The following is a 24,391-nucleotide window of genomic DNA, read 5'->3' as shown; positions in this document are numbered from 1 at the left end:
GCTTATATGAGTACAGAGTTCGGTGCAGCATCAAAGAAAGGGATACACCCATTTCACATGAATAAATTGAGCATATAATTAACACCTGGACTTTACAAAATACTTTTGAAACACAGTTAAATCTGCTGCTTTTTTGAAATTGACAAAGTGCTAAAAGTGAAAATATTGATCCCTGTTGAGTTTGATTTTGTATGTACTTGACATTACATGCTGACAGGACTCCAGCCCTTGAAACCATCAAGACTGAGCACCACCCTTTTACAATTGAAGTCGAAGGACTTTTAGAGCTGGTTCTAGTTCTTTATTGCTTTTTCAAGAGAGACAAACTGTATTTTTAGTGTAAGAAGAAGCAATTCTAATTAATGCAATCTTTCTCTTTTGCCATAGCAATTTATCCAGAAACAAGCTCTCGAGTTTGTCCAAGAAGCCTTTTCGCCATCTGGGTTTGTCTGATCTGTAAGTTGTCATTTCTTAAAATATAAGTTTATTTTTGGCTGGAATGGAAGAATAACACTTCAAAGTTTGTTCTCTTGAAGGTAGAGGAATTAGAAGTGCAGTTCTGGTCCAAAGAAAGCATCAATTCTGAACACTTAAATGCAGAGAAATTTTCATTCCAGGGCTTCAAGAAGGTTAGGTATATATTTTAAAGTAAAGTAGAGGTCAAAATAGCCTCTTCCTTCAGCTTTAAGATATTTTAAAAACTGCTGGTGTTTATTTAAGTATTTGAACTAGTGAAAATACAGTCTTTTGCACATATTCATATAAGACTGTTTCTCATATTCTTATAGTGGTGTGGCTGGCTATTGAGTATTTTTATTTTCTCAAATTCTTGAGTTGCATTTTATGTGCTTTATGTAATTGTTTAGCAATGAAAGCACTAGTAAACATTTCTTTATTGATTTTTTTCAATACTAACATTTTTATTCTCTGTTACATCTGCCATATTTTCTTATTGATGCATGATCCAAAAGTTTGGTAATCCTGTGCATTCTCTGCTAATATGCAGAGAGCCTGCAGGAGTTCTGGGAGATCTGGTGGCTGCAGAGGAGAGGGAGGTTGCTCTCCTGGATCTCAGATCAGAGTCAGAATTTGTCCAAAGTGACAATCCAAATATGAACTACCTGCCATGCAATCCTAGTACTCTTCAGCTGAACTTCAGCATGTGAGAAGAGAAATGAGCAAATCTCAGTGGCACAAAAAGAAGTTATGCCCCTTAGGTATATTTTGTTGATAATTAAGTTGGTATAATTATTTTCTTTATGGCCCTGGGAACACTGCTCACTGGAATATTTTTTAATAACTTGAGTTGAGCTCTCCAATGAGGAGACCAGCTAGTTGCAAAGCTCTCCCATTGCTCCATGTCCTTTGTTGTTCTGTTGCTTCTGCATGAAGAAGCAGGGCAAATGTAGCGGGAGTGAACAAGATATGGGGAAAATGGATAGTGTGAAGGTTAAAGAGAGTACTATTTGAGGTACAGAGACAATGCATGACGATGTACAAGTTGAGGAAAAAAGGGGATAAAAAATTGAGGTAGAGTGTTGTGGACTTGGGAGAAGGAGTGTAGGACTAGACAAACTGAAGTTATGCAAACAAATGTTACGATAAAGTGAAATAAACAGATGGGGGGGGAAATGAGGGAAAGGAAGTGGAGGGATAAAAGCAGAGCCAGAAAGGAGAATAAGCAGTGGTAAAATCAGTATAGTTGAACAATTCTGTTAATAAGATCAGAAACAGAAGAGCAGGAAGTGTGTTGGTAGGTAAATCTGAGATATGAATGTTGCCATAAATAGCTTCTGAAGAACTTCCCCTCAATCTGACAAACAAGTATGTTTGTCCTGTCAGTACCTTTGCATATCAAAATGTAAAGGGATGAGAAGTTTAGAATAAAGTGAAGTGAAGTATAGTCACCAGATATTACAGAGAAGGAGATGCCACTTTGGAAGGTTTCTTCTAGAACAAATGAACTGCAGCCATAAAATTAGAGCAAACAAGATAAAGACTCAGAATTTGCTTTCTGTAGGTCAGAATTTTTCTTTCACACAAGTGTCTGTAGAGGGGCATTATGCATCCAGCATCCTGCCAATGATGTGCCTAACTCCTAACTCCTTAGATGGGGTTAGCACAAAATAAAACACTAGAAGAAGACTGCTCAGCCATTGGTCAAGAGAAATTTCTCTTTTCAGGATAGGATGAAACAGAAGATAGAAGTAAATGTCACTGTTTTGAAAATGCATGAGATAGGTTTTGATCCAAGGAGTTATCATGTTCATATTATGTCTTGTGCAAACAATTTGTGTTCATGCTGCGTGTTCAAGTCCAGAGGATGACTTCTGTGAATACAGATTGGTCCTTCAGACACTTTTGAGGATCCCTGCAGTTGTTTCTTCTCAAAGGACTCGAGATGGCTTTTGGGGGCACTGCTCTAATAAGACCATTTTTTTCATGATTTGCACACTTCCTGTCTTCAGGAGGCATTTGTGAGCATAGATTCTGCAAGAAACTTGAATTTCTGTACATCAAAATTACCTCTGAAACTTTGTTAAGAATGACTGTTCTCCTGACAATGAAATGCCTCAAACAAACACTTGCTCACTCACTTTATTGGATCTCATGTATGCCAGTAGAAGGAAAAATAAGACTAGTCACTCTTTATGTAGATATGTTTGTGTTCATATTTAATATGCATGTAATTGCATTACACTGTTTTATAGTTTTATTAAATTTTAAAACTGCAGTTTCTTAGGTCTGCTAACCTGTAGTTTAAATTCCAGGCAGGGTACTGTATCAATTTCTATTTCAGCACCATTTTTTCATTTAGTATTTCTTCATGACATTGCTTATGGTTTTACTGTGAGGTTTTTCTAGAGTGTTGTAGCAGATGAAATTTAAAGATTAGGCGAAGTCCTTTTTTGTGATTAAAGTTGGAAGAGTGTGTGTATAATCCAAGACTGTTTGACTTTATAAAGAATTTACTACTCCACAGCAGTAAACCATTTCTGAGGTAACTGAGTGGTGGCTCAGGTGTAGAAGAGATGAATTCTAATCACTTCCTGATTTATTAAATAAAATGGATGTTCTTGAGCGGCTGTTCTCCATGGGCTCCTGACTTACACTGATGAATTTGAAATAGTAGCCAAATCCCTTGTGTGGTCTCTCCTTCCTATGATATTCTGGGCCCTCAGTGGGTGCAGCCCTTAATTCCCTGCACGGAAACTGTTACCAACTTGGCAGCTTTCTCTGCACTGAGTTCACCAAGGGTGCATGTGTTATGCCACTTAAAGGGTTCATCCTGTCTTCCTTAACCTAAATAACTAACTTGTGTTTTCATCCAGCTGAATGCTTGGAGCCCCCCCGCCCCTCAATTTTTTTTTCCTATATGCGTGGCACATTTAACCTTCTAAAAAAATTGGTGTTTTTTCCTGTAGGATATTGGTGGATAATCCATTCAAATGTTCCTGTGAAATCATGTGGATCAAGAAATTTCAAGAGACCAAGTTTTACACAGAAACTCAGGACTTATATTGCATAGATGATAACAACAAGAAGACAGCCTTGCTGGATATGAAGGTCCCGAACTGCGGTAATATTCTTTTAACATAAAACTACTGCTAAGTTATTGTGAGCCAGGCAAAAACGAACATGTTTTTCTACAAAGTACTTCTCAGGATGTCAACAGTGCTCTAAAGGAAAGGCTGACGGTCTGTCAGTGTTTTTTTGTTCCACATGGAATGGTTCTTGGAACTTCATAGAATTACAGGATCACAGAATATCCTGAGTTGGAAGGGACCCATCAGGATCATGGAGTCCAGCTCCTGGCCCTGCATGGGACACTCCAAGAGTAACACCATGTACCAAGAGCATTGTCCAAATGCTTTTTAAGTCAGACAGGATTGGTGCTGGGACCAGTTCCATGGGGAGCCTGTCCAATGCCCAGCCACACTCCTGATATCCCCTGAATTCCCCCGACTCATCTTCATACAATTTCCTCGAGTCCTGTCATTGGTTACAAGTGTGAAGAGATTGGTGCCTGCCCCTCCTCTTCCCCTTAAAGGAAGTTGAAGACACCAGTGAGGTCTTCCATCAGTCTCTTCCTGGTTAAGTGACCTCAGCCACACCCCATATGGCTTGTCTCAAGGCCCTTCACCAGTTCATGTAAACCTGTTTATTTTTCTCTTGATCCTTTAAGAATGTACCATTATTCAAGGGCAGGGAAATAGAATACTGATTATAGATATCAAACAAGTATTATATAGAATGAATGTGCCTTTGTTGAACTAAATATTAGTGTTTCCAAACTCAATAGACATTCATAGCTCAATTTTACCTACTTGATTTTTTTCAGGTATCTATAGTTAATGAAGTTTCTATTTTCCTTCAAAAATACTAGTATTAGGGCCACAGAAGAAAATTCAGAACTACATGCCACTTGAGACAAATTAGCAAGAGCTCTGTTCTCCATGCTAGTGACACAAATTTAAAGGTTGTACAAAAGACTTATATCAAACTTAGGTCTGTGGCATATTGCAACATATTGTTTTCAGATACATGGATCTAGAAGAATTTGAAAAATTATATAGCAATAATGGCGATCTCCTTCCCTTTTTCATATACAGTTTTGCTGCTTGTGTATGGTCCTGGGACAGCTGGGGAAAGGTTTCACTCACTAGCTGCAGATTTCTCCTCCTCTGTACATGACGGGGAGAAATGGGGTCTTTCTATCATGATGTCACATCTTCTGGACTCTAGAAGCAGAGTGGGAAACTGGGGTCCCCAGCAGCAGGCAGGTAGGAAGGAAAGAGGGCAAGAAGATCTTAATGGAGGGCTGATTTGGATAGGAAAAGCTATAAGTGAATGTGACCTGTAGGAGAAATTGCACTTTTTCTCTTTCCATCATTGTCCATTGAGCATCATTTTCTCCACTGCCTGTGTGGAGGGTGTGACATCCTCTGGTAGCAGCTGGCCAAAGAACAGCCATGGTGGGGATCACTGCAGGCTCAGCAAGTGCAGCATTTACTGTCAATAATGTATTTTGTGGCCTCATATTGATCTTGTGCCCAGCTTCTTTCTGGGGCCAGGCATGGTGGCAGAAATTATGTTAGTGTCTCATGCAGTCAAATAACCCCCACATGTTCCGGGAGTCTTGTGAGCTGTAGAGTTGGTCTTGTGTGCTCCAGGATCTGATTTGCCTGAAATGAGAGATATAATACCTAGCTGAGTTAAATGGACCCAACCTTCTGCTCCAGCTGGATGGACTAGAAGGTAGATTAATGTGCTGAGTGTAGAGAGGTCAGCTGTTGGACTGAGATCAATTACTGCAAGAAAGAAATTTCCAGCACATTTTGTAACATTCTTAGCTGGTGCATCTAGAAACTACCAGGTTGCTAGGGTTTTCCTTTGAACACTTTTGGTGTTAAATACCCAGAATTAAACCTGTGAGAGATTAGTTCTTTCCCCTGATTTCTTAACCATCTGCAGCCAAAACAGGCTTGTCCCTGGGCCCTGGATGCTCTTTAGGTGCATATATGTGCACAGATGCATGCATCCTGTGGGCATATCTTGACTTGTCATGACAAGGAAAGGTGGTACGTCCAAATAGAAGAGGAAAAGGAGGAGGAAAAGTGAGTATATACAACATTTAGGTTGGAATTTGCAATGTATGTAATTTGCATATGGAAAGCATGTGTTGTATTGAAGATCTGAGTGGATGCCAGCAACATGCCTACAAATAATTTATGTTAGTTTACAGGGTCCAAATATCACCAAATTTTACATTACTTTTCCTCTCCCTTTATTTCTTTTGTTTTAGCAGCTGTTTCCTCTTAATTTATCTTTTCAAAATTAACCAATGTAGGACACAGATTTTTAATAAAGATGACAGCACATCCTTTTCCTAGACATAGAGTAGAGAATGCCTGGTGAAGAGCAATGACCCCCATATTTGTGGGCTGTATTCTGGAAGATATCTGAAAAATTGAATGCATGGCTCTTGGTTTGAATATCCTCACAGGTATTTTTCTGTATTTTAAAGGACAAGACTTAGTTTCAAAATAAAACCATGGGTGAAGCTGGTATATTTCATTTTCAGAATCTTTTGGGAGGCTAATATGTAGAACTGAAACAGAAGAGAAATTAAATTTTTGACATATTGAATTTTTTTTCCTGTGAACTCTGGGATGTTTTTTAGCTCCCTTTGATGTAAAGAGAAATATTTGGGCGTGAAGGCTTCTGCATTTTTTTAGTGAAACATTTTCTCTGTTTTTCTAATTTTCTTTACTAATGAAATGACTCCACCTCATCTTCTTGGTGAATTTGTTTTCTCTTTTTTTTTTTAAATTTGTAAACTAAGCAAAAGTGCCGTCTTCTTTGTGTTACTAAGGTGTTACTTCATAGTCTTATAGTAGGAGGCCTATGTGATCACAGTATGTAATAAATGTTTTGATAAAAGGTTGTCTTTCTGCTGTGTGCTGTAAATAAATCTTTTGCTGGGAAGTAGGTTGAGCCCACTGTGGTTTATTGATCATAGGACTTTGGTTTGTAGGTAATTGATGAGAAAATTAGGAAATTTCTGTGGTCCTTTGCTAACTGTTTGTACGGTGGGAGTGTTCAATAATGTGCTCATTAAAGATTGCCATTTAGATGTCATCGACTTCGTGATTTAATTTCTTGAGGTTTAAAGTCAAGTATGCTCACTCTCCAGAAGATCCTCTCCAACTGCAATATTAAAAGTGTCAATCAATAATTATTTTTCCAACTGCATTTGAAATGTATGTAGATATGATGAAAATAGTCAAATTTTTCTAGGTTTTAGGATCATATGTAATTACTGTGTCAAAGATTTTCAAGTTGCATCTACCACAGTAGCAGAGCCTTTTGTGTATAGAGATGGTCATGTTCAGTTTTGCCATTTCCAGAGCATTTGCCATTTATCTGTACAGTGTGAACAGCACCACCACCTGGGACATCTCCTTTTGTTTCCATCTGGTAAATAGCTCTAGTAAATCAATGAAGAGAACTAAATGAGTAAACACTTTTATTCTTATTAATGCTTCTAAGCTCTCTTTGTTATTACCACCAGTGTCTTAAGTCCTTGGAAGTGGGGCATGTTCTGTGCCTTGGGTAAGGTTACTTAAAAGACTGTCAGTCTGCAGATGACCTGGAGCTTGCTGAATGCCAGGGAGGCAGGAGCACGTCCTTGGGACTGATTGTTGATATGTTGCTTGCCCCTCTGGCAGACACTTACTGAGCCATTACGATTGATTTCAGTGATACAGAAAGAAGTCTTTTTATCTTCTGGTGTTTTGGGAAAAGGCGTGGCTTCTACAGCTGTCTCTGCAGTCCTGTACAGAATTTGTATTGCTTTGCATCTCAGTCTGATTAATGGCATTTTGCCTTATCTGGCCAATTTAGTTTTGTATATGGAGACGTCATGCTGAATCTGTCTTTCAGTTTTGCTTACTGTGCCAGCCTTGGATGCTTTTTTTATCATACATTGTTTCTTTAGGTGCCTTCTTTCTTATCACTGGTCACATATGCTAGCTGCAATCTACTGAACAATGTTGCAGATTAGTTCCCTGTGTTAATATGCTTTACATATCAATAAGGTATATTCAGAATGGCTGGCTGTTTACATCTGCAGCCTGTCAGCGGAATTGTTGTCTTGTCTAAGACCTATGTGATTTAATGAATGTTCACATTCTTTGCCTGTCTTTTCTCCTGCACACAAACTACCATGCTGTTGCTCTTAGTGCATACTAGGATACTTGTGTATGTATGACTGAAAAAATTTTAAAAGTTTTTGTAATGTAGAATTTCAAGCTAAAATAACTGCTTACTCATTTCTTACTTGTTGGGGAAACCCATGATTTTAACAGGCAATTGCTCAGATGACTGAAAATGGACTGGAACTGGGTCTAGCTTCATTTAAGCCTGTTTCTGGTGATTTTGTTTTTTGTGCTAGAGGTAAATAAGTTCATGGCAAAATGAGACTGGAGGCAGGTGGTCATAAATCCAAGGAAGGAATAAAGGCAAACTGAAACATTGACACATTTATTTCTTCAAATTTACAGAAAAGATTTGTACTACTACTGAGCCAATAAAATAAGCATTAGATGTTAAGCAATTGCAGTATAATGCAGTCTAAAACCACAAGCAAAGGCATAATCCAGTGGGTGTTGACATTCTCTTCCACTATCAGCTAGATTTCACTGATAAGCATATTAGAAGGAAAATATTACAGGCAGAATTGAGTTTTAAAAAATACTTAAATGTTACCAGTGTTTATGTTTCAGAATATTCATGGATTCTCTAGCCTGTGTTGTTTATTTTGGCACAAGAACTAGATGTGGTGCATGATGTGTAAAGGCAAACTCTTCTAATTTTCTCTATAAGAGTTTTAATTCATACCTGTGATCGTGGGCTATGTGAAAAACTTCATTTTTTTGAGAGACTTTGACAGTAATGGAATTTCACTGTTGGTCTCAAGTTGAGTTAAAACTTTCCAAGCTTAATTAGAAGAATTTTCTAGCTTGTAATTGGAAATAACCAAAATTTTATGGAATTTGAAAGACAACAGGAATCCCAAAGATACATATATAACTTTCTTCTGAACATGCAACATTTACCTATTTGTGAATCAAACATCAACTTTCATACAGATGTTTATACATTACAATCTATGTAAATCAGGGATTGTGAATGATGATAGTTGAGCTACATGTGGTATATATGAATGTCTCATGTTAAAAAAAGCCAATTTTTTTTGATAATACTGATTCAAGTTCTACTTTAGTGTCAACAAAGGAGATTTGTAATAAAAAGTAGATTAGAAATAGAAAGAAGTAAAGCATTATCCAAGAGAAAGAAGTATCTCTGAACTCATGATATTGTGCAGATTTACAGAGGTACTCTCTGTGCCTGACTTGACACATCTGTGTAAGAGTGGAGTGCTGACCTGCTAAGGAGAATCTCTCTCTTTGACTCTTTTGTGGTCATAGTCTTACTTTGCTCTGTCTAGGTGAAGACTGATGACTAGGTAACTCCACCTGAAATCTAAAGAAAGTACTGTTTTCTTTAAAAGGGGAATCCTTTTTTCAAGGCATCCCTTCAATAATATACTTGGCATATGGTATACTTGATACCAAAAGTGAAACCCATCGTTTTACTTTTTTTATGTTTTTCTCTGAAAATGTTCCTGTTTCAGGATCACATGTTTATCATGTTGCAACATTAGGCAGGTCAGCATTATTTTGAGTATTTTCTGGACGCACATGAAATTCTGCAGATAACAATACTGAAACTGCATTGCATACTCTTGGTGAATTAGATGCCATTTGCTAGAGGTTTGCTTAAGCTGGTTTGGGCCTCATTAACTTACACTTCAAAGGCTGTTTAACTCTCAGTTCATCTGTTAAGCTTGTGGCTGACATATTCAGCCCAATGACACTACCTGGTTTTGGTTTTCCTTTGAAAGCTGTTGTGGCTCAGCTGTAGCTTAAATGCCATGTTAGAACAATTATACCAGGTGTAATTTAATTTCCTTAGCCATTCATGAAGGCAGAATACCTTCATGCTACTAGCAAGAGAACTGTTGGTAAGGTTGATAGCTTCTGTAAAAAAACACTTCTCTCAAAATTCTTGCAGACAAAGTGCTTATATTATTACTGGCGACCAGGTAATAATATGCAAGATCCTATTTTATTCAGCACCTTCCTATTAGAATCCAGAGTACACCTAAGGGTCTTAAAAGAAAAGTTCTAGGAATAAGTTAAGGAGCTGATGTAAATCTTGGAGATGTAAGCCCTTCATCTGATTTGGAATATCAGCAGCATCCTTTGGAGCTTCTGTAGAGGTTGACTGCAGATGAGAACTTGGTGTCCAAATGAATTTGTGTGGGTGCACATCTCTTGCTGGTTTTTGGCTGCACTGTATTCATGATGGTTTTGAAGCCCTGGATGGTGATGGTGTCACAGTTCTGTGGAGACAGTGCTTGTTGCTGTGGTCGTGACGAGGAGATAGCAAGTGTTGTAGTCTTTGCTGTGGCATGTGCTGGCTCTATGTAAAGAAGTTTGCTTCTAGTGAAAGCTTTAGTTACATATGGAGTGATGGAGTGTTTAAAGGCAAAATAAGAGTGCATTTGATCTGGGAAAGCAATGCTTTAAATTAGACTCATCATCTTCTGGTATAGACTGTACTTGTTTAATTGTTTTCTGTAAAGGTTCCTGATTGAGAATGGCATTCCAGCATGCCATGAGAGGAGGGAGATTTCATTTAGTATTTTAAAATATTTGGGAGGGTCAATGAGCTGCCATAACTTTTATTCTGCCTCCCGACAGAAATACATTCTGCCCAACCTATGCAAAGTACCGTTAGTACATTTGGTCATTGTGGAAAACACCCATCAATATTTACTCTGCCACATGGCAAGCATATGTCTATTCAGTGGTGATTCAGTGCTTTATTCAGTGTCTGTGTATTCTCTTGAAGATTTGAAGTAATTTTTTTTCAGGTTTTTTAAATTTACATTCAAACACTGTGGGCAGAGTATGGAAATCTGGGGAAATGGGTCATAATCCCAGATTCATTTTCATCTTTTCTTCTTATACCTCTAAGATTAACACCTTTACTTTCCATTTTAACCGGTTGGAAATGTAAAGTTTTGTTGTTGGCAAAATCTTAGTGGAGTGATTGTAATGCATGGTGGTTAATATCATGAAATGAAGACTGGAGAGGAAAGGGATCTTAGATCTTCAGAAAAAAAATGGAGATGGAGATCTTTGGGATCTGGAAGATAAATGAAAGACTAAATTTCATTTTAAATGTTCTTTATTTCTGCTAATTCTGTATATTATTTGCCTAACATATTTTTTTCATCTTCATTGAATTTATTTGTCATCTTGTTACAACTTCCCTGAGATTTCTGCAATTTTCTGTGTACTGAGGATTTTGATTCTGTGATTGTGATACAACAGGAAATGGAACAATTCCAAAACAGGAACCACAACAATTGTTTGTGGTTCTTTCATTCATGCTTTGCTGGTAAATTTTTGGGGTATAGTTTTTTAGTCTTTGAAGATGCAGCTAGGCTGGAAATCTGGCTCAGGGCTTATTGGCTACAGGCTTTTGTTAAGTGAAACCCAAGAGGTGAATCACATATCCAACAGCTCTTATCTTTATAGCTAGAATTACTAGAATTTTTCTCACTATGTCTGTTTGTTTGTTTGTTTTGTTTTTTTAAACCCTTGAAAGCACATAGGAAAAGACCTCTGGAATTAGTAAACATTACTGCCTTTTCAAACAAGGCACAATTTCAATAGAATGATACAAGGAACATGGTATCATTGTGTCCTGCTTTCCATAACAGCCAGCTTTGAGCAAGTAAGACCTTTGAAATTTGCAGATTCACGTGACACTGTGGATGATTGCATTGTCAACCATCCTGTTTTCAGGCTCCAGACAAGTAGTGGCTGTTACCAGGTTGTACTGTAGTGAGGTAATTATTTGCATGCTTTGTCCCTAGAGTGAAAAAGCCAAACCAGGAGAAACAAGAATCCTAGACTTTATTGGAATCTTATGTGAGGAAAGTAGACTGATTTTAATCACTGGGTCCTAAGAATTGCAGTGGATGTTTTAGAAATTAGTGGTTCTGGTAGGCTGCCTTGCATGGTTCAGTTTGATAGATGGTTGCTGCCTCAGTGTTATTTTAATAATTCTGTGTCTGATATATTTACTAAAAAGATGGGTTAAGGATTTCAGGTGAGGATTAAAATTACCTGGTTAAAAATCAGATGCAGAAAAAATTGTCATTTTTTCACGGTATCTTCTTGTTCTTGTTACACAACAAATTGGCCTTCAAAAACATGCCAAGCAAACAGGAGATGATATGGGCTGCATTGAAAACCATTTAGTGATTCAATAGCAATATTGAATTTGCAGTATTATCTCAGGTACTAATTTTTTCATCATATAATTTCTTAGGTGTTAGTGAGGCTAATTGAGCATATTGAGATAATTTTTAAAGGTTTTTTAGCAACTGGAAAAAATCCTAGAACTGAGCAAGTGAAAGTTGAAGCAGAAAAAGTGTCTGGTATTAATTTTGTAAAAATTTTTATTACTTTTTATTTTTATTGCAGATAGTGAAACAGTATCTTTGGTTCAAGGATGGATTTGCTTCTTCCGGCTTAAGACCACCTTCTTTTAAATGTTCCTTTAGCATACTGGCTAAGGTTCTTGGTGCTAAGAGTTGAGTTACAGAGTAGAGTTTTTATTTCTCTATTAGATCATATCCTTCCTTTGACATATAGTGACAGTCTGGCTCTAGGAAGGCCAGTCTAAGTTTTCTGTAGAAAGTAATAAGTAGCAGCATGAAGACTTGGAAAGCCCTGTAGGAATACAGGCACATTCATTTTCTTAATTTCCATTGACAGTTGTGTAGCCAAATGTAGTAGTAACCTTTGAAAATGGCATCCAAAGTGTTGGTTTTGTGGTCGCTGAAGTCCCTACTGTGCACAGGGAAGATGTGACTCATTCCCTAGTGATGCTTGACAGTTTCGCTGTCTGATGGCTTTAGGCCATCCTTTTGCACTAATGATGGTCTGTGAAGGTAAATGCCCTCCCTCCCCAAACCCTACTTTAAGGAGTGTTTGTTTCTCTTAAAGCATGAGATGGTATTTGGAGAGACTCAGCTGACATAAATGAGCTCCTCCTGCTTGTCTCTAGTTCTGTCTAGTTGTGCTGGAGTGAGGGAAGTAACTGCTTATTCTAATCCAGAGTTGCCTATTCCTGAGAATAAAGTTTAATCATGCTGAATATGAGAAAATACATTCCGTATGTGGTGAAAGCACATAGCTATTATGTACTAGTGCATAATGGAAACACATGGATTTGAGTGTATGATTTCATCTCTCAAACTGTGTTACTCTCTACATTACAGTTTAAAGTTCTCAGTAGCGGGTTCTGTCCTCCCATTTTTGTAGAGACTGAAAAGATTTGAATAGATTATTAAAAAGAAAGAGGTCTTGAAAAACAAAATAAAAGAAAGTGGTCTTAAAATGATCATTCAGAAACTCTCTTTACCCTGTTCCACCAGAACAGGAAAGTATTCAATAAATTTGAATGTCTGAGAGAAATTCCAGAACTTGTAAAAGGAAGAGGCTCTTGTATGCAACCTGTATACAAAACATTGTTGCAGAAGGTTAAGGCCAAGAATTTAGCAAACTTCAAATACATAGCAAAAATCAATCAGGTATAAGAAAGATTATTGCTGATATCCAGAGTTATAATAATTAATTCTATCAAAGTTTGGAACAGAGACTGTGGTTTGAGTTTTGAGGCGTGGATTAATCTGTCTGACAGATACCAAGATGAAACTTGTGGAAGGATGATGTCATGTCTACCTTGTAGAGGCCCTTATGCTACAGTCTAATCTTACTATGCTGGCAGTATACAAAAATATTTGATTGTGCTATCTGCTAATTTTGTATCAACTGCTGTTTACAAAGTCCTTTAAAATGTACATCCCTGTCAACAAAAGTGGTAACTATCTAAACCACTGTATTTAACCAAATTAGCTCAGGAATAAAGGCAGTGTGGTTGGTGTCAGGGTCCGTCCTAGTGGACAGATGACCTGATGGTTCGTAGGAGTGATCTCAGAGTGCAAAAACCAACACGGTACAAGGGAGTTTGCAGTGATAATCAAATCAAATGCAGTTTTATTGAAATAATCACAGCAAAAATGCAATAGAGGGATTAAGAGAAAGAAAAAGAGAGAAAAAGATAGAGAAAGAGAGAGAGAGAGAGAGAGAGAGGGAGAGAGAGAGAGAGAGAGAGAGAGAGGGGATATAGCTACCAACGCAGAGACAAAGTCCTTTGGTCCAGTCCAGCTGAGGATCCGCCTGCTACGCTGGGGAGATCTGAAAGGCTCTGGCTAACTCAGAGGTTTTTATTACTGAAAATTGTGAGGGGGGGGGAACAGATACAATAGGGAACAGATGTAACAGGTAGTCCATGTTCTCAGCAGTAAATGAGCTTGATAGATGTAACAGGTAGTCTATTTTTTCAGCAGTAAATGAGAGCCATTGTTTTCTTGGTTCAGTGGTCACAATCTGCAGGCAAACATCTCGCTTTGATCAGCTTGCCTCCCCCACACACCTCCCCCGGGCTGGGGGTTTCAGTCCCAGTCCTTGGAAGAAGCAGAGGGGCCTTTCAGGAGTTTCATGTCTCAGTCCTTGGTGGAGAAGCTTCTTACATCTCAGTCTGTCTGTCACGGTGGTTGTAAAACAGGTGAGGATCTTCTGTGGGAGACCACCTGAAACTCAGGAAAAGTCCTGCCAGGCCGAGAGGTGGGACAGCTTCCAGAGCTGCTATTGTTGCAAACGGGGCATGGTGCCCCTTCTTAGCATACAGCAAACACACTTGTGAAAACAATAGCTTAACACTGAGCTTTCAGGTCTCAGGGCCCGTGCTGTGTGACTTTTCTCCTTCAGAGCCAGATATAGACAGGGGGGTGGTTTTCTCTTCAGTGGTCTCCCAAGGACGATTGTGAGGCAGATGAGGGAAAATTCTGACAGACTCTCACAGTTGGCTATTTATGTAGTTCTATAGGAATTGAAGTGTTACTGGCCAATATAAATGGTCTCACACTACACTGGGCATACAAACTGAGCATTTCTGTATGTTAAGGTCCATTGTGTTCTTTTAGCATGCAGTTATTTTTCAGTACAGATTTTGCTGCTTAACGTCATTGCTTTGCTGGTAAAGGCAATGTATCACATGTCTAGATGAGGCCTTATGTGACTGTCTTGCTTTTCCCAAATAGAGCCACATCTCAACTAGGTGGATTCTACTGTGGAGCAGTCTTGGTGCCACTGGAAAGCAAACCAAAATCAGCCTGCAGTTAAAGCACACTATCTCAATATATCCAACCAGAAAAAATGAATCCTGAGACAATTCTTGGGTTTTCCACCCATCTTGTGACTGGGAAGAAGAGTAAAAGAAAACACACACAATAATGTGATTTCTAATCTATTCTAATTCCATTCCATTCCATTCCATTCCATTCCATTCCATTCCATTTGTACCTTTTTAGATGCAGGGGCCTTGCAATTGGTTTTTAGAACTTCATGAACATACACCATAAAAGCACTATTATTTTATAGCCTTCTAGCAGGATGCAGCATGATGTAGTTGTTTCCATTAGAGATATAACACCAACATGACATGTGCAGATTTCTGCAAATAAAAATAACTAGATCTAGTTCTTGGTGGGAACCAGAGCCAGTACCAGAGGAATTAAACTTCAATTGCTTATACTATGAATAAACACATTGCAGGAAGAAGTTGTCTCAAAACTTAACAGCTATTTAAAGGAGAGCTCTAAGGGACAAAAGTTATTTTTATTTTTGCTTGCATGAGAGGTTTCACATGAAGTGATGTGTTAGTAGGAGCTGTGCCAGTTTGCACAATGTAATTCTAATCTATCATGTAGACCTCCTCCCAAGTGGTGGGGTTAAGAAGAGTGGGGATCTTTATTCTCCTTGCATGTTCAGGTCTGGCAAGAGTAATTGGAATAGTATTTAGAGGTGTTGTGGAAGTGTAACTTTATAAAGCAAATTATCTCATTACTTCTCCCCTTGTTCTCTAACTAGCATAATTAATATCCAAATGTTCCCTAAGATTAGTTTTGTTTCCTGCTCAGCTAGTTGACAGACACTGGTGAGATCTGAATTCACAGCAGGCTAGAGCAGATGGCTACTTTCGCTAACAGATTACTGCATCAAGGCATACAAACTCCCCAGCTCTGTCTCAATAAACTTCAACACATGATTTATAAAGTGAACATAATAGAAGAAATCCATGATGCCTATAATGGGAATCATATTACCACACTGCTTAAAACACTGTGAGAATTGCCTGAGCAGTTATCGTGTACTTGTGCTGATCTTCAAATCTTATTAGGCAGGAAAGCATTGTCTGGAAAATTATTCATCTTCTTTTCTGTATTGCTTCCACTCAGTTATATTTTATTGAACTAATTTAAGGGAGGTTTCCAATACATCTAACTTCTGTGGAACCTCCAGCAATCATATGCATATGTTCACAGTGATTTGATGGTTATTTATTTGTTTTGGACCTTTTACATAAAGAAAAATTTCTCTGCTAAACTTCTATACCACCAAGTTCATGCTGAAACTGCTGTAATCTCAACTAAAAAACACAACCAGAGAGAGCTGCTGTTTCAGAAAAAGAAAAGTAATTGCAAAATAATGCATAAATGTCCTGCACAGCAGATTATTGAGATGATAAACTGCAAGTAAAATTTGCCTGGAACAGTTGATGTGAAATGCCTCATATAGGAGACCAAGACTCTTTGCAGAGTGTAGCAGCTTCAAATGATGACCCGGTATCTTTTAAGAAGGATGTTATTTCTAGAGTGATGCATAATTATTTGTTACATAAATAAATACAAAATGTGAATCCCTCTGTGCCTGAAATCTACTGATATTGCTAGTATTATTTTGGAGAGGGCAATTGTGTATTTCTTTATGGTTTTGTAAACATTCCGCAAAAATTTACACTCTGGGAAGTTCCCATTGCTTTGGATGCCTTAAAACAAAGCACAGAGTGATTTATAACTCTGTAAGATGGAGGGGGAGTTCTAATTCTTGTAACACCTGGTCTTGTTTCTCATAAGTGTATCTCACTGCTTTTCTGCTTTCCTGAGGACAATAGAAAAATCAGTTGATGTGCCTTGAGTAAAGCCCTGTGCAAATGTTAACCCTCTCTTCTGTCCTTTCCCTTCTCTAGTTCAATCCATTAGGTACTCTGTTCTCCTCTCTTTGAGCTTAAGTTGTAGGTTTTGCCCTGCTCTCTCTGAGCTGTCTCTGTATGAGAGGAGGGCTTCAGTCTCTTGCGGGATACTGGGAGCTAATTGGATTTTCCTGTTAGTGTTGTGAAGAACAGTGGAAATACCACAACATCAGTGAAACCCAGAGGTTGCTTTGTAGATGTTATAAAGAAACAGATACAATATCCAGTTTTAAAGAGTAAAGGAAGAGGGTTTTTTTCATTTTGAAGTTAAGATAATCTCTGTTTGTGCACCTGACATATATTCCTGTATAATTAACTAGTTAATGTATTTCCATATGCAGTAATGTTTTCTTAGGATGTGAAGTAGAGGAGGTGCAGAAAATACATAGCAGCAAAAGATTATAGTTTTTTAATTCCAAAGATGCTTTTTGTACTGTCTGACTAAGAAGTACAATGAATATTTGAGGTATTGTTTGCTTAGATTTTCATGGTGTCTATTCTGTCAAATACAAATACATGTTGGGTTTTTGTGCCGTTGTTTCTATCACAGACTTGCCCTCAGCAAACTTAAGCAATTACAACATCACCGTGGTGGAAGGAAAGAGCATCACGCTGTACTGTGATACTACTGGCGGGCCACCCCCAAATGTGTCCTGGGTGGTAACTAATCTTGTTTCCAACCATGAGGTAAGGTTTATATTCAAACATGTGACAATTCAGCAGACACCTGCTGAAGGATGGAATGAAGTTTCATGTCCAGCTCTAGTTAACTTTCTATTAAAAGTTCAAATAGAAAGTTAATGTTGGGATGACATTTATTTTCCAGTTACTTTCAATCAAGGGTGGCTATGGCAGGGCTTTTAGGGAATGGCAGACATTTGTTTCTCAAGATTCTCATTTGTACTCTGGTTTTTTGGATGTTCACTTGTAAATGAGAGTAATGTAAATTTTTGGAAGTAATGTGAATTGGAATACTGAAATGCAAGCATTTTTTTATTATGATTGATACCTGCCTACAGTGACTAAATCCAATCTATACTGATTGTGAAAAAAACTTTGGATCTGTAATTATATTGTATTTTAATTTCATAATTTAGTGTGTTGGAATTTGGTTGTAAATATTTTGTGGCTTGTTTAATTTTTCTTTAATACACTTAGCAGCATCAGAAAGCCTTGAAATTGAAGATTGTACTTAAAATATGGTCAGGTTGGTTTTGTTTTGGTTTTGGTTTTTTTAATGATATATGAATATCTTTCCTCATTAAAACCATCTAGGTGGGGAAATTTTATTTACTAGGCTCTTTATATTTTTATTTTTTGTTTGTGTAGACTGTGTGCTGCTTAAGTCCTTTCTGATGGAAATATTGAAAAAGGAGGAGCATATAAGCAGCTGCAGACTTCATAAACTGCTATTATTTCACAATAGGAAAAACTTATCTTTATTATAATTTTATGTCATTTGCTTTGCTATAGTCATGATAGTCACAGTGCACACTGTGTTAAGCTTCTTGGTCTGTACAAGGTGTGGGAAGTGTACTTTCAAAACTCTTCCTGCAGTGAGGAGGAGACAGGACCTCTTGAGTTTCATAGTTTTAATATTTTCTTCCCAAAGTTCATTATATCAGGCTTATACAGAATTTAAGTAGTCTGCCTTTCATTCCAGCTTTCATAAGTAAGAGTTCTGCAAAGCTCTGGTTGTATTTTTAAAATTTTCTCTGATCTGTAAAACTCCCCAAAGGCATCAAGGCATCAGACGTCATTGAGAACAAGAAATTAAAACACTGTGGGGAACCTCTGCCAAGTTCCACTAGTTTTCAAAATTTTTTAAAAGTTTTAATTTTAGGAGCCAAAAGAAATGTGGGACTCTGTTCAAAAAGTGAGATCACCTAATTTTTTTAACTCTCCTATCTTTGAAGTGCCATGGTCAGTTTGCTTCAAGTTTTCCATGAGTATTCTGGCATAACTTGATCATGCTGTTGTAGAGGGGCTTATAATATAGGCTGACTACAAACTTAGCCATGGAGCACAGCAGTCTTTTCAGTAGCAGAAGAGCATGAGCCTTTTAGACCTTATTTGTGATTCTCAACTATCCTTTTCTGTAAGTGTTGCTTTTTGTTTCTTTTCTTTCACTCCTGTATCTCAGTTTCTGCCTTCATGTTCTTCATCTTGAATGCTTCTTTTAACTGTTTCCTCTCATCTCTTTTAAAAGAGGGACATTAGCTCTTTTAAGAGTTAAAACTAGGTTTTAGTTCTGCAAATCTAATGTTTGTGTTCTGAGTTTCTGTGTTGATGGATATTTTGACTGATGTTGTTTAGATTTTTCTTTCTGTAGGCTTCAGCCCTGAACCTGTGTTTCAGCCTCTCTGCTGTCAGTCCAGCTTTGAGCACTGTTCAGCTCTGAGAATTGCAGACTAGGAAAATGTGTGAAGGGGTGTTTGCTTTTCCACCTGCCTCCCCTACTGCCGCACTGAGGCCGAAGGGACATTGAACTTGTGTGGAGTTAGGCTATCATCTCAAGCTTCAAAATTCTGTTTGCATAGGACTGTATGCAAGAGCGTTCCCACATATTCCTGTTGACTGCCACCTAAAGTTGCTGTGGTTTTACAATTATAGTGAGTTACTTGTTTGTGCTGTCTGTAGCACTGGCAGCATACAATACAAAAAGTACCTCAAAAGTAGTTTTAAAAATGATCATAATTGGGTTTTTTTGGGGGGGGTGTTTTGGTTCCTTTCCAGTTTAACAGTGGCTTAGCTCTTTATGAAAAATTCAAATATAGAAATAATAATTATTTGGTGATCGTATGAAGGGCCTGATTTATTAACATCAGACAAACAACTAGCTTTACTAGTGCTTTTTGTGTGAGGGGGTAATTCAGTCATATTTTTTTAGCCAGTGTGACATAGCTGCGAAGTCAGTATGTTTTTTAAGATTGCAGATAGACACTCAGATTTCTAAAGATCATAAGAATCAAGATTTTTAAGAATCATCATTCTTACCTTAATTAGCTTGTTCTTAAACACATAAAACAGCACTTAGGCAATAGTTTAGGTAGTAGAAGATATTCAGTTTCTTGTCGAAGGTTTCTTGAGAAAAGGAAGCTTTCGAAAGAAATTTGCTTAAGAAGAAGATAGAAAACATGTCAAGATACAATAAGGCTCAGAAGGCAGCAGTGGAAGAGGTGTCAAGCATAAATTTAAAGGAAAGAGAAAAGGATGAGTAAAGCAAGGATTGGACAGAATATAGGCAGGAAGAAAACATTCTAGAGAACAGGCAGAGATAGACCAGTCATGAAGTAGGAGAGAGGGATGAGCAAGGGTATATGATTAGAGGGGAAAAAACATTTGTGTAGAGGGGATAAAGTGGTAAAAAAAGGGCACAGACTGGAAGTGACAGGGCAGAAACATGGTTGAGTGCAATATTTGTAGCAGGACTTTGCAGCTTTGAATCTGCTGCCACTGACTGCTAGAATTGGTTCTGTGTGTGTTTTATGTCTGTTTGGATAAGACATTAAATAAGACTTTGATTAATTATGGACAGATAGAGCTAAAAGGAAGGGAAAACGAAAATGCCATTCAGCTGTGGCCAGGAATTCCCTCCCTCTCCTTTGTTCTTAATGCTGTGGTTGATGCATACATGTTTTTCTGATAATTTTCAGAGTGACACAAATAAGAACCCTGCCTCTCTCACCATCAAGAATGTCTCATCAATGGATAGTGGACTGGAGATTTCCTGTGTAGCAGAGAACATTGTGGGAGAGGACCAAGCCTCCGCTGAGCTTACAGTATTCTGTACGTATGTGGGCCTCCATACAGACCTGGAGGCTAAACTGTCTTGGCAGGAGCTCTTCTAAGTATTTTTTGGACCTTCAGGCTGTTGAAATGAAAACCCTTAAGGTGTGTGAACTGTCTACTGCAGTTAATGTAGGAGTAGTCCAGTCAGCCATTGTGGCATTTATCTTTTTCAGCTCTGTGTTCTGCAAAAAGTGTATTTCTGACTGCTTTGTCTTCCAGTTAAAAGAGTCTGTAAGTAAAGGTCTAAAATGCTGACTACTGAACGGCACTGTCAGTGTGGGAAGGTTTGTAATGGTGTGTATGTACATGCACACTGTCTTAGCAATTGCAAAATGCGAATTGCAAAGACTAGTAGAATTATACAAGACTACACATTTGTGTTCTTACTACCTAAAACAACAACTAATTTGTTCAATGTTTGTATGGCCAGATGTAAATTTATTTGTTGTAGCTTTGAATAGTTATTTCTCAGGGCCAAGGAAGGGAGAAGGGGTATATAGTGCAGAGAAGCACTTGTTTCTTAAATCTGAGCTCCAGGCTGAATTCATTTGACATGAGCTACAGAGCATGTTTTCACAAGTTGCAACCCTCTGTTTAATTGAAGATGGGAATGGAACATTTTGGAGATCTCAAATTTTGCTCAGCATGTCCCTATAATGGAGTAAACTAGAAAAAAAAAAAAACACTATAGATGTGGGTTTGTAGGTTGAAATTGGATATCTAATAACTATGGGAACGAACATAAACTAGAAATGTTTAAAGAGTGTAAATGAGATTCTGAGCTTGGCACTGTTATGGGTGATAAAAGGGAGTATAACTAGAAGAAATTCGATTTAGTTAAGAATTAATATAAAGGAAAATAATGGATAAGGTGTTGGAATAATCTCTTGAGGGAAACAGTAGAGGTCTGTAAACTTGAGGCGTTTAGCAGATTTGATCAAGGAATATGGATAGTAAAGAATTTTTTTTCCCTGACAGAATAATCTAGAGAATTAAGTAATCTGTTTTGTCATTGATTGTGTTAAGAAAATAATCTGTAAATCTGGATTCTTAGCTGAGTGTCTTTCCAGTAGTACTTGCTTTGGCCAATTTTAAATATTTTCAATACTGCTTAATACTGCTGTCTTCCTTCATCACTCTTGTGCAGTCTTTTGAGAAAAGTAAAACTAAAATGTCTTTCTCCTCCTTCTAAGGGGTCCAGTAACTGAAGTTCTCACACCTTACACATTTGAAGTGATTTAACACATTTTCAGTCTTTGAAACTAGTTTGTTTTATTTCTTTCTAAAGAGTGGCTTCAGTTCACTTCAGCATAATACTCTAGACAGAGCAGGTATGTTCCTGTGTATGGATATCCTTCCAATAGGTTCCATTCCATCTAGTAACATAATTTTGTACTGGTGAATGAAAAGTACTTCAGGAGAACTTGGGAGGGAGGGAGAAAGGAAGGAAGGGAGGGAGGGAGGGAAGGGAGGAAGGACACATTCAGAATATTCTGATGTTCTTCACTCTTTTTTCCAATATAGTTGCACCAAATATCACATTTATTGAGTCTCCGACTCCGGACCACCACTGGTGTATTCCATTCACTGTGAAAGGGAACCCTAAGCCCACATTGCAGTGGTTCTATGAAGGAGCTGTACTGAATGAGTCTGAATACATCTGTACTAAAATACACGTTATCAATCAAAGTGAATACCATGGCTGCCTTCAGCTGGACAATCCTACACACCTGAATAATGGTGCTTACACCTTACTGGCAAAGAACGATTATGGAGAGGATGAAAAACGGGTTGATGCTCATTTCATGTCAGTGCCTGGAGATGGTGAGTGTGGGGTTTTTTTTGTTTTAATGCTAGCAATTGCAAATTGATGAAAGTGGTGAAATAGTGCTTTTGGCCAGTTTAATTATTTTGGAGGAAGGTTTTTATAGAACTTTCTTTTCTCTGAATGAATGTCTTCAATATTACTTGCAAAATAATGCTTTTCTTGAGCATTTTCTTCTTGTTTATTGCTTCTGAAGGGCAGTCATGCCAGTACTCTGTAAATCTTCTCTTTGAGTAACCATCCTCCCTGCCAGCCAAGGCTAATGGAAAGTTGCTGTTTCTGAAGTTTTCCCGAGTCCCAGTTCTTACCCTGAAAAGCAGTGAGTTCCAGTTCAGCCCCTCTTTAACTTGCTGTACTGCATATGAATGGAACTAAGTAGTGTGCTCAAGGATGTAGAGGATGTTTGTGTGGCATCTAATGCCTTGCTGGAAAATTGATAGTGCAGATATGTGAGTTCATGATAATATGTTGTTTTGGGACCAGAGGGAACTGGAGAAAAAACAAGTAACCCAGGAGGAGGATGGATAAGGTCTCAGATCTTAAAAGCCATTTTTGGTGTCCAATTGCCAGGCACCTACATTGCTAGTAGTATCAACATTCAAGGTGGTTGCTGCTTCAGTTGCTCTAAAGATTGCTCCTCGCCATTTCTAAATACTATGTGGGCAGGCTCAAGGTGGACTAGCTCACTGAATTGCAGGGACTACTGTAAGTGATGGATGTTCACTGTGGTTTGATCTTTTCCCACATCTTCAAAGCCATTCATGAAGTGGCTGCAATAACAGTCACTGTACGTGTAAGGCTATTGGAGCATATGGAAGAAAACTCTGAGTGGACCTTGTACATTTGGAGTAGAAATAGAAGTGTCATCTTGTGCAGATAATTGCACAGTCATACCTCAAATATGAGACTGTATGTATCTTTGGCTTTTTGACCACGTGATATAAATAGTTGCCTTTATTATTTTATAAAACAGCAGTGCTCTGTAATGTTTTCTGATGGAAAAGAAAAAATTGTGAATATTTAAATTCTCTTCCTACATCTCAGGCCACAGGCCACAAAAATATGGTCAGTGTTTCATTTTTACCCTTTCAGCTCAGTTTGCTGAAATGGGGAAAGAGATGGTAGGTCTTTTGCTTTCCCATCCTTAGGAGATGACGAAGAGCTGATAAAACCGGGCTTGATTTACTCCCACTGTGCTCACTGCTCCTCTCCTCTGTTTTCTCTGAAGTTCTTTCTTAAAGTGACTCATTACAGAAAAATGCCATGGTTTCAGCTACTGGTGTCCCCTAATACTGCATTTTAATTATTCAAAAAAACAGTTCACCTCATGGTGTTCTGTGTACAGTGGAAGTTCTCTTACAGCCTAATTATTTAATATAAACCCGGCTTCATTTTCTAACAGAGCATCAGCTTCCTGTAATACATTAGGTGATTTTATAATTTTTTTTGGTCTGTGATCCAAATCCCCTTCCTATCCTGTTTTTTTCTTTATGCTTCTCTCCACAGTAAATAGAACTGTAGCTATTCTCTAATTTAGAAAGGAAACATGATTTATTTTTTCCATCCCTTTTATATTCATATAGAACGTAAGTCTACCAATATAAACTGTGTTGTATTATTTAATAATTTCCCAAGATCTGTGGTGGAGTAATCTTCACAAGAAGAGTAAAGAGGAAAAGGGACTATGTATAGACAGGATGTAGCTGCATCAGAAATTAGTTCATGCATAGTGGATGGCACCAAACCAGTCTTAAAAATTAACAACAGGGGAAATGGTTTAGCTACTTAGCCTCCTCAATACTGTTTTTAGTTTTCTCCTGCAAGAATCATAGAACTGAGCTTCAGAAAACATCACAGCATTGTTGTCTCCTCCACCGAAGCTCGCATAAAAGCAAATGCATCATATTACAATTTTTGTTCTATACTATTTCTATTTAAAGCACTGTCAGCTTTTTCAAATCCTTAAAAGGC

At 37.9% G+C, this 24,391-nt stretch overlaps 1 protein-coding gene across 7 annotated transcripts in view; it reads left to right on the top strand.

Annotated features, from left to right (window-relative positions):
- NTRK2 (neurotrophic receptor tyrosine kinase 2) overlaps positions 1 to 24,391 on the top strand; it is a 197,183-nt gene that overhangs the window by 25,000 nt on the left and 147,792 nt on the right. For all 7 annotated transcript variants that reach the window (XM_058043676.1, XM_058043682.1, XM_058043677.1 and 4 more), the window contains exons 4-8: positions 388 to 456; positions 3,426 to 3,580; positions 17,354 to 17,490; positions 20,460 to 20,592; positions 22,120 to 22,419. In XM_058043676.1, the coding sequence (XP_057899659.1) occupies positions 388 to 456; positions 3,426 to 3,580; positions 17,354 to 17,490; positions 20,460 to 20,592; positions 22,120 to 22,419 (794 nt within the window). The remainder of the gene's footprint in view (positions 1 to 387; positions 457 to 3,425; positions 3,581 to 17,353; positions 17,491 to 20,459; positions 20,593 to 22,119; positions 22,420 to 24,391) is intronic.

This window comes from Melospiza georgiana, chromosome Z (assembly GCF_028018845.1).
Source record: "Melospiza georgiana isolate bMelGeo1 chromosome Z, bMelGeo1.pri, whole genome shotgun sequence".
NCBI classification, from domain to species: domain Eukaryota; kingdom Metazoa; phylum Chordata; class Aves; order Passeriformes; family Passerellidae; genus Melospiza; species Melospiza georgiana.
This window is presented reverse-complemented; position numbering and strand designations above follow the sequence as displayed.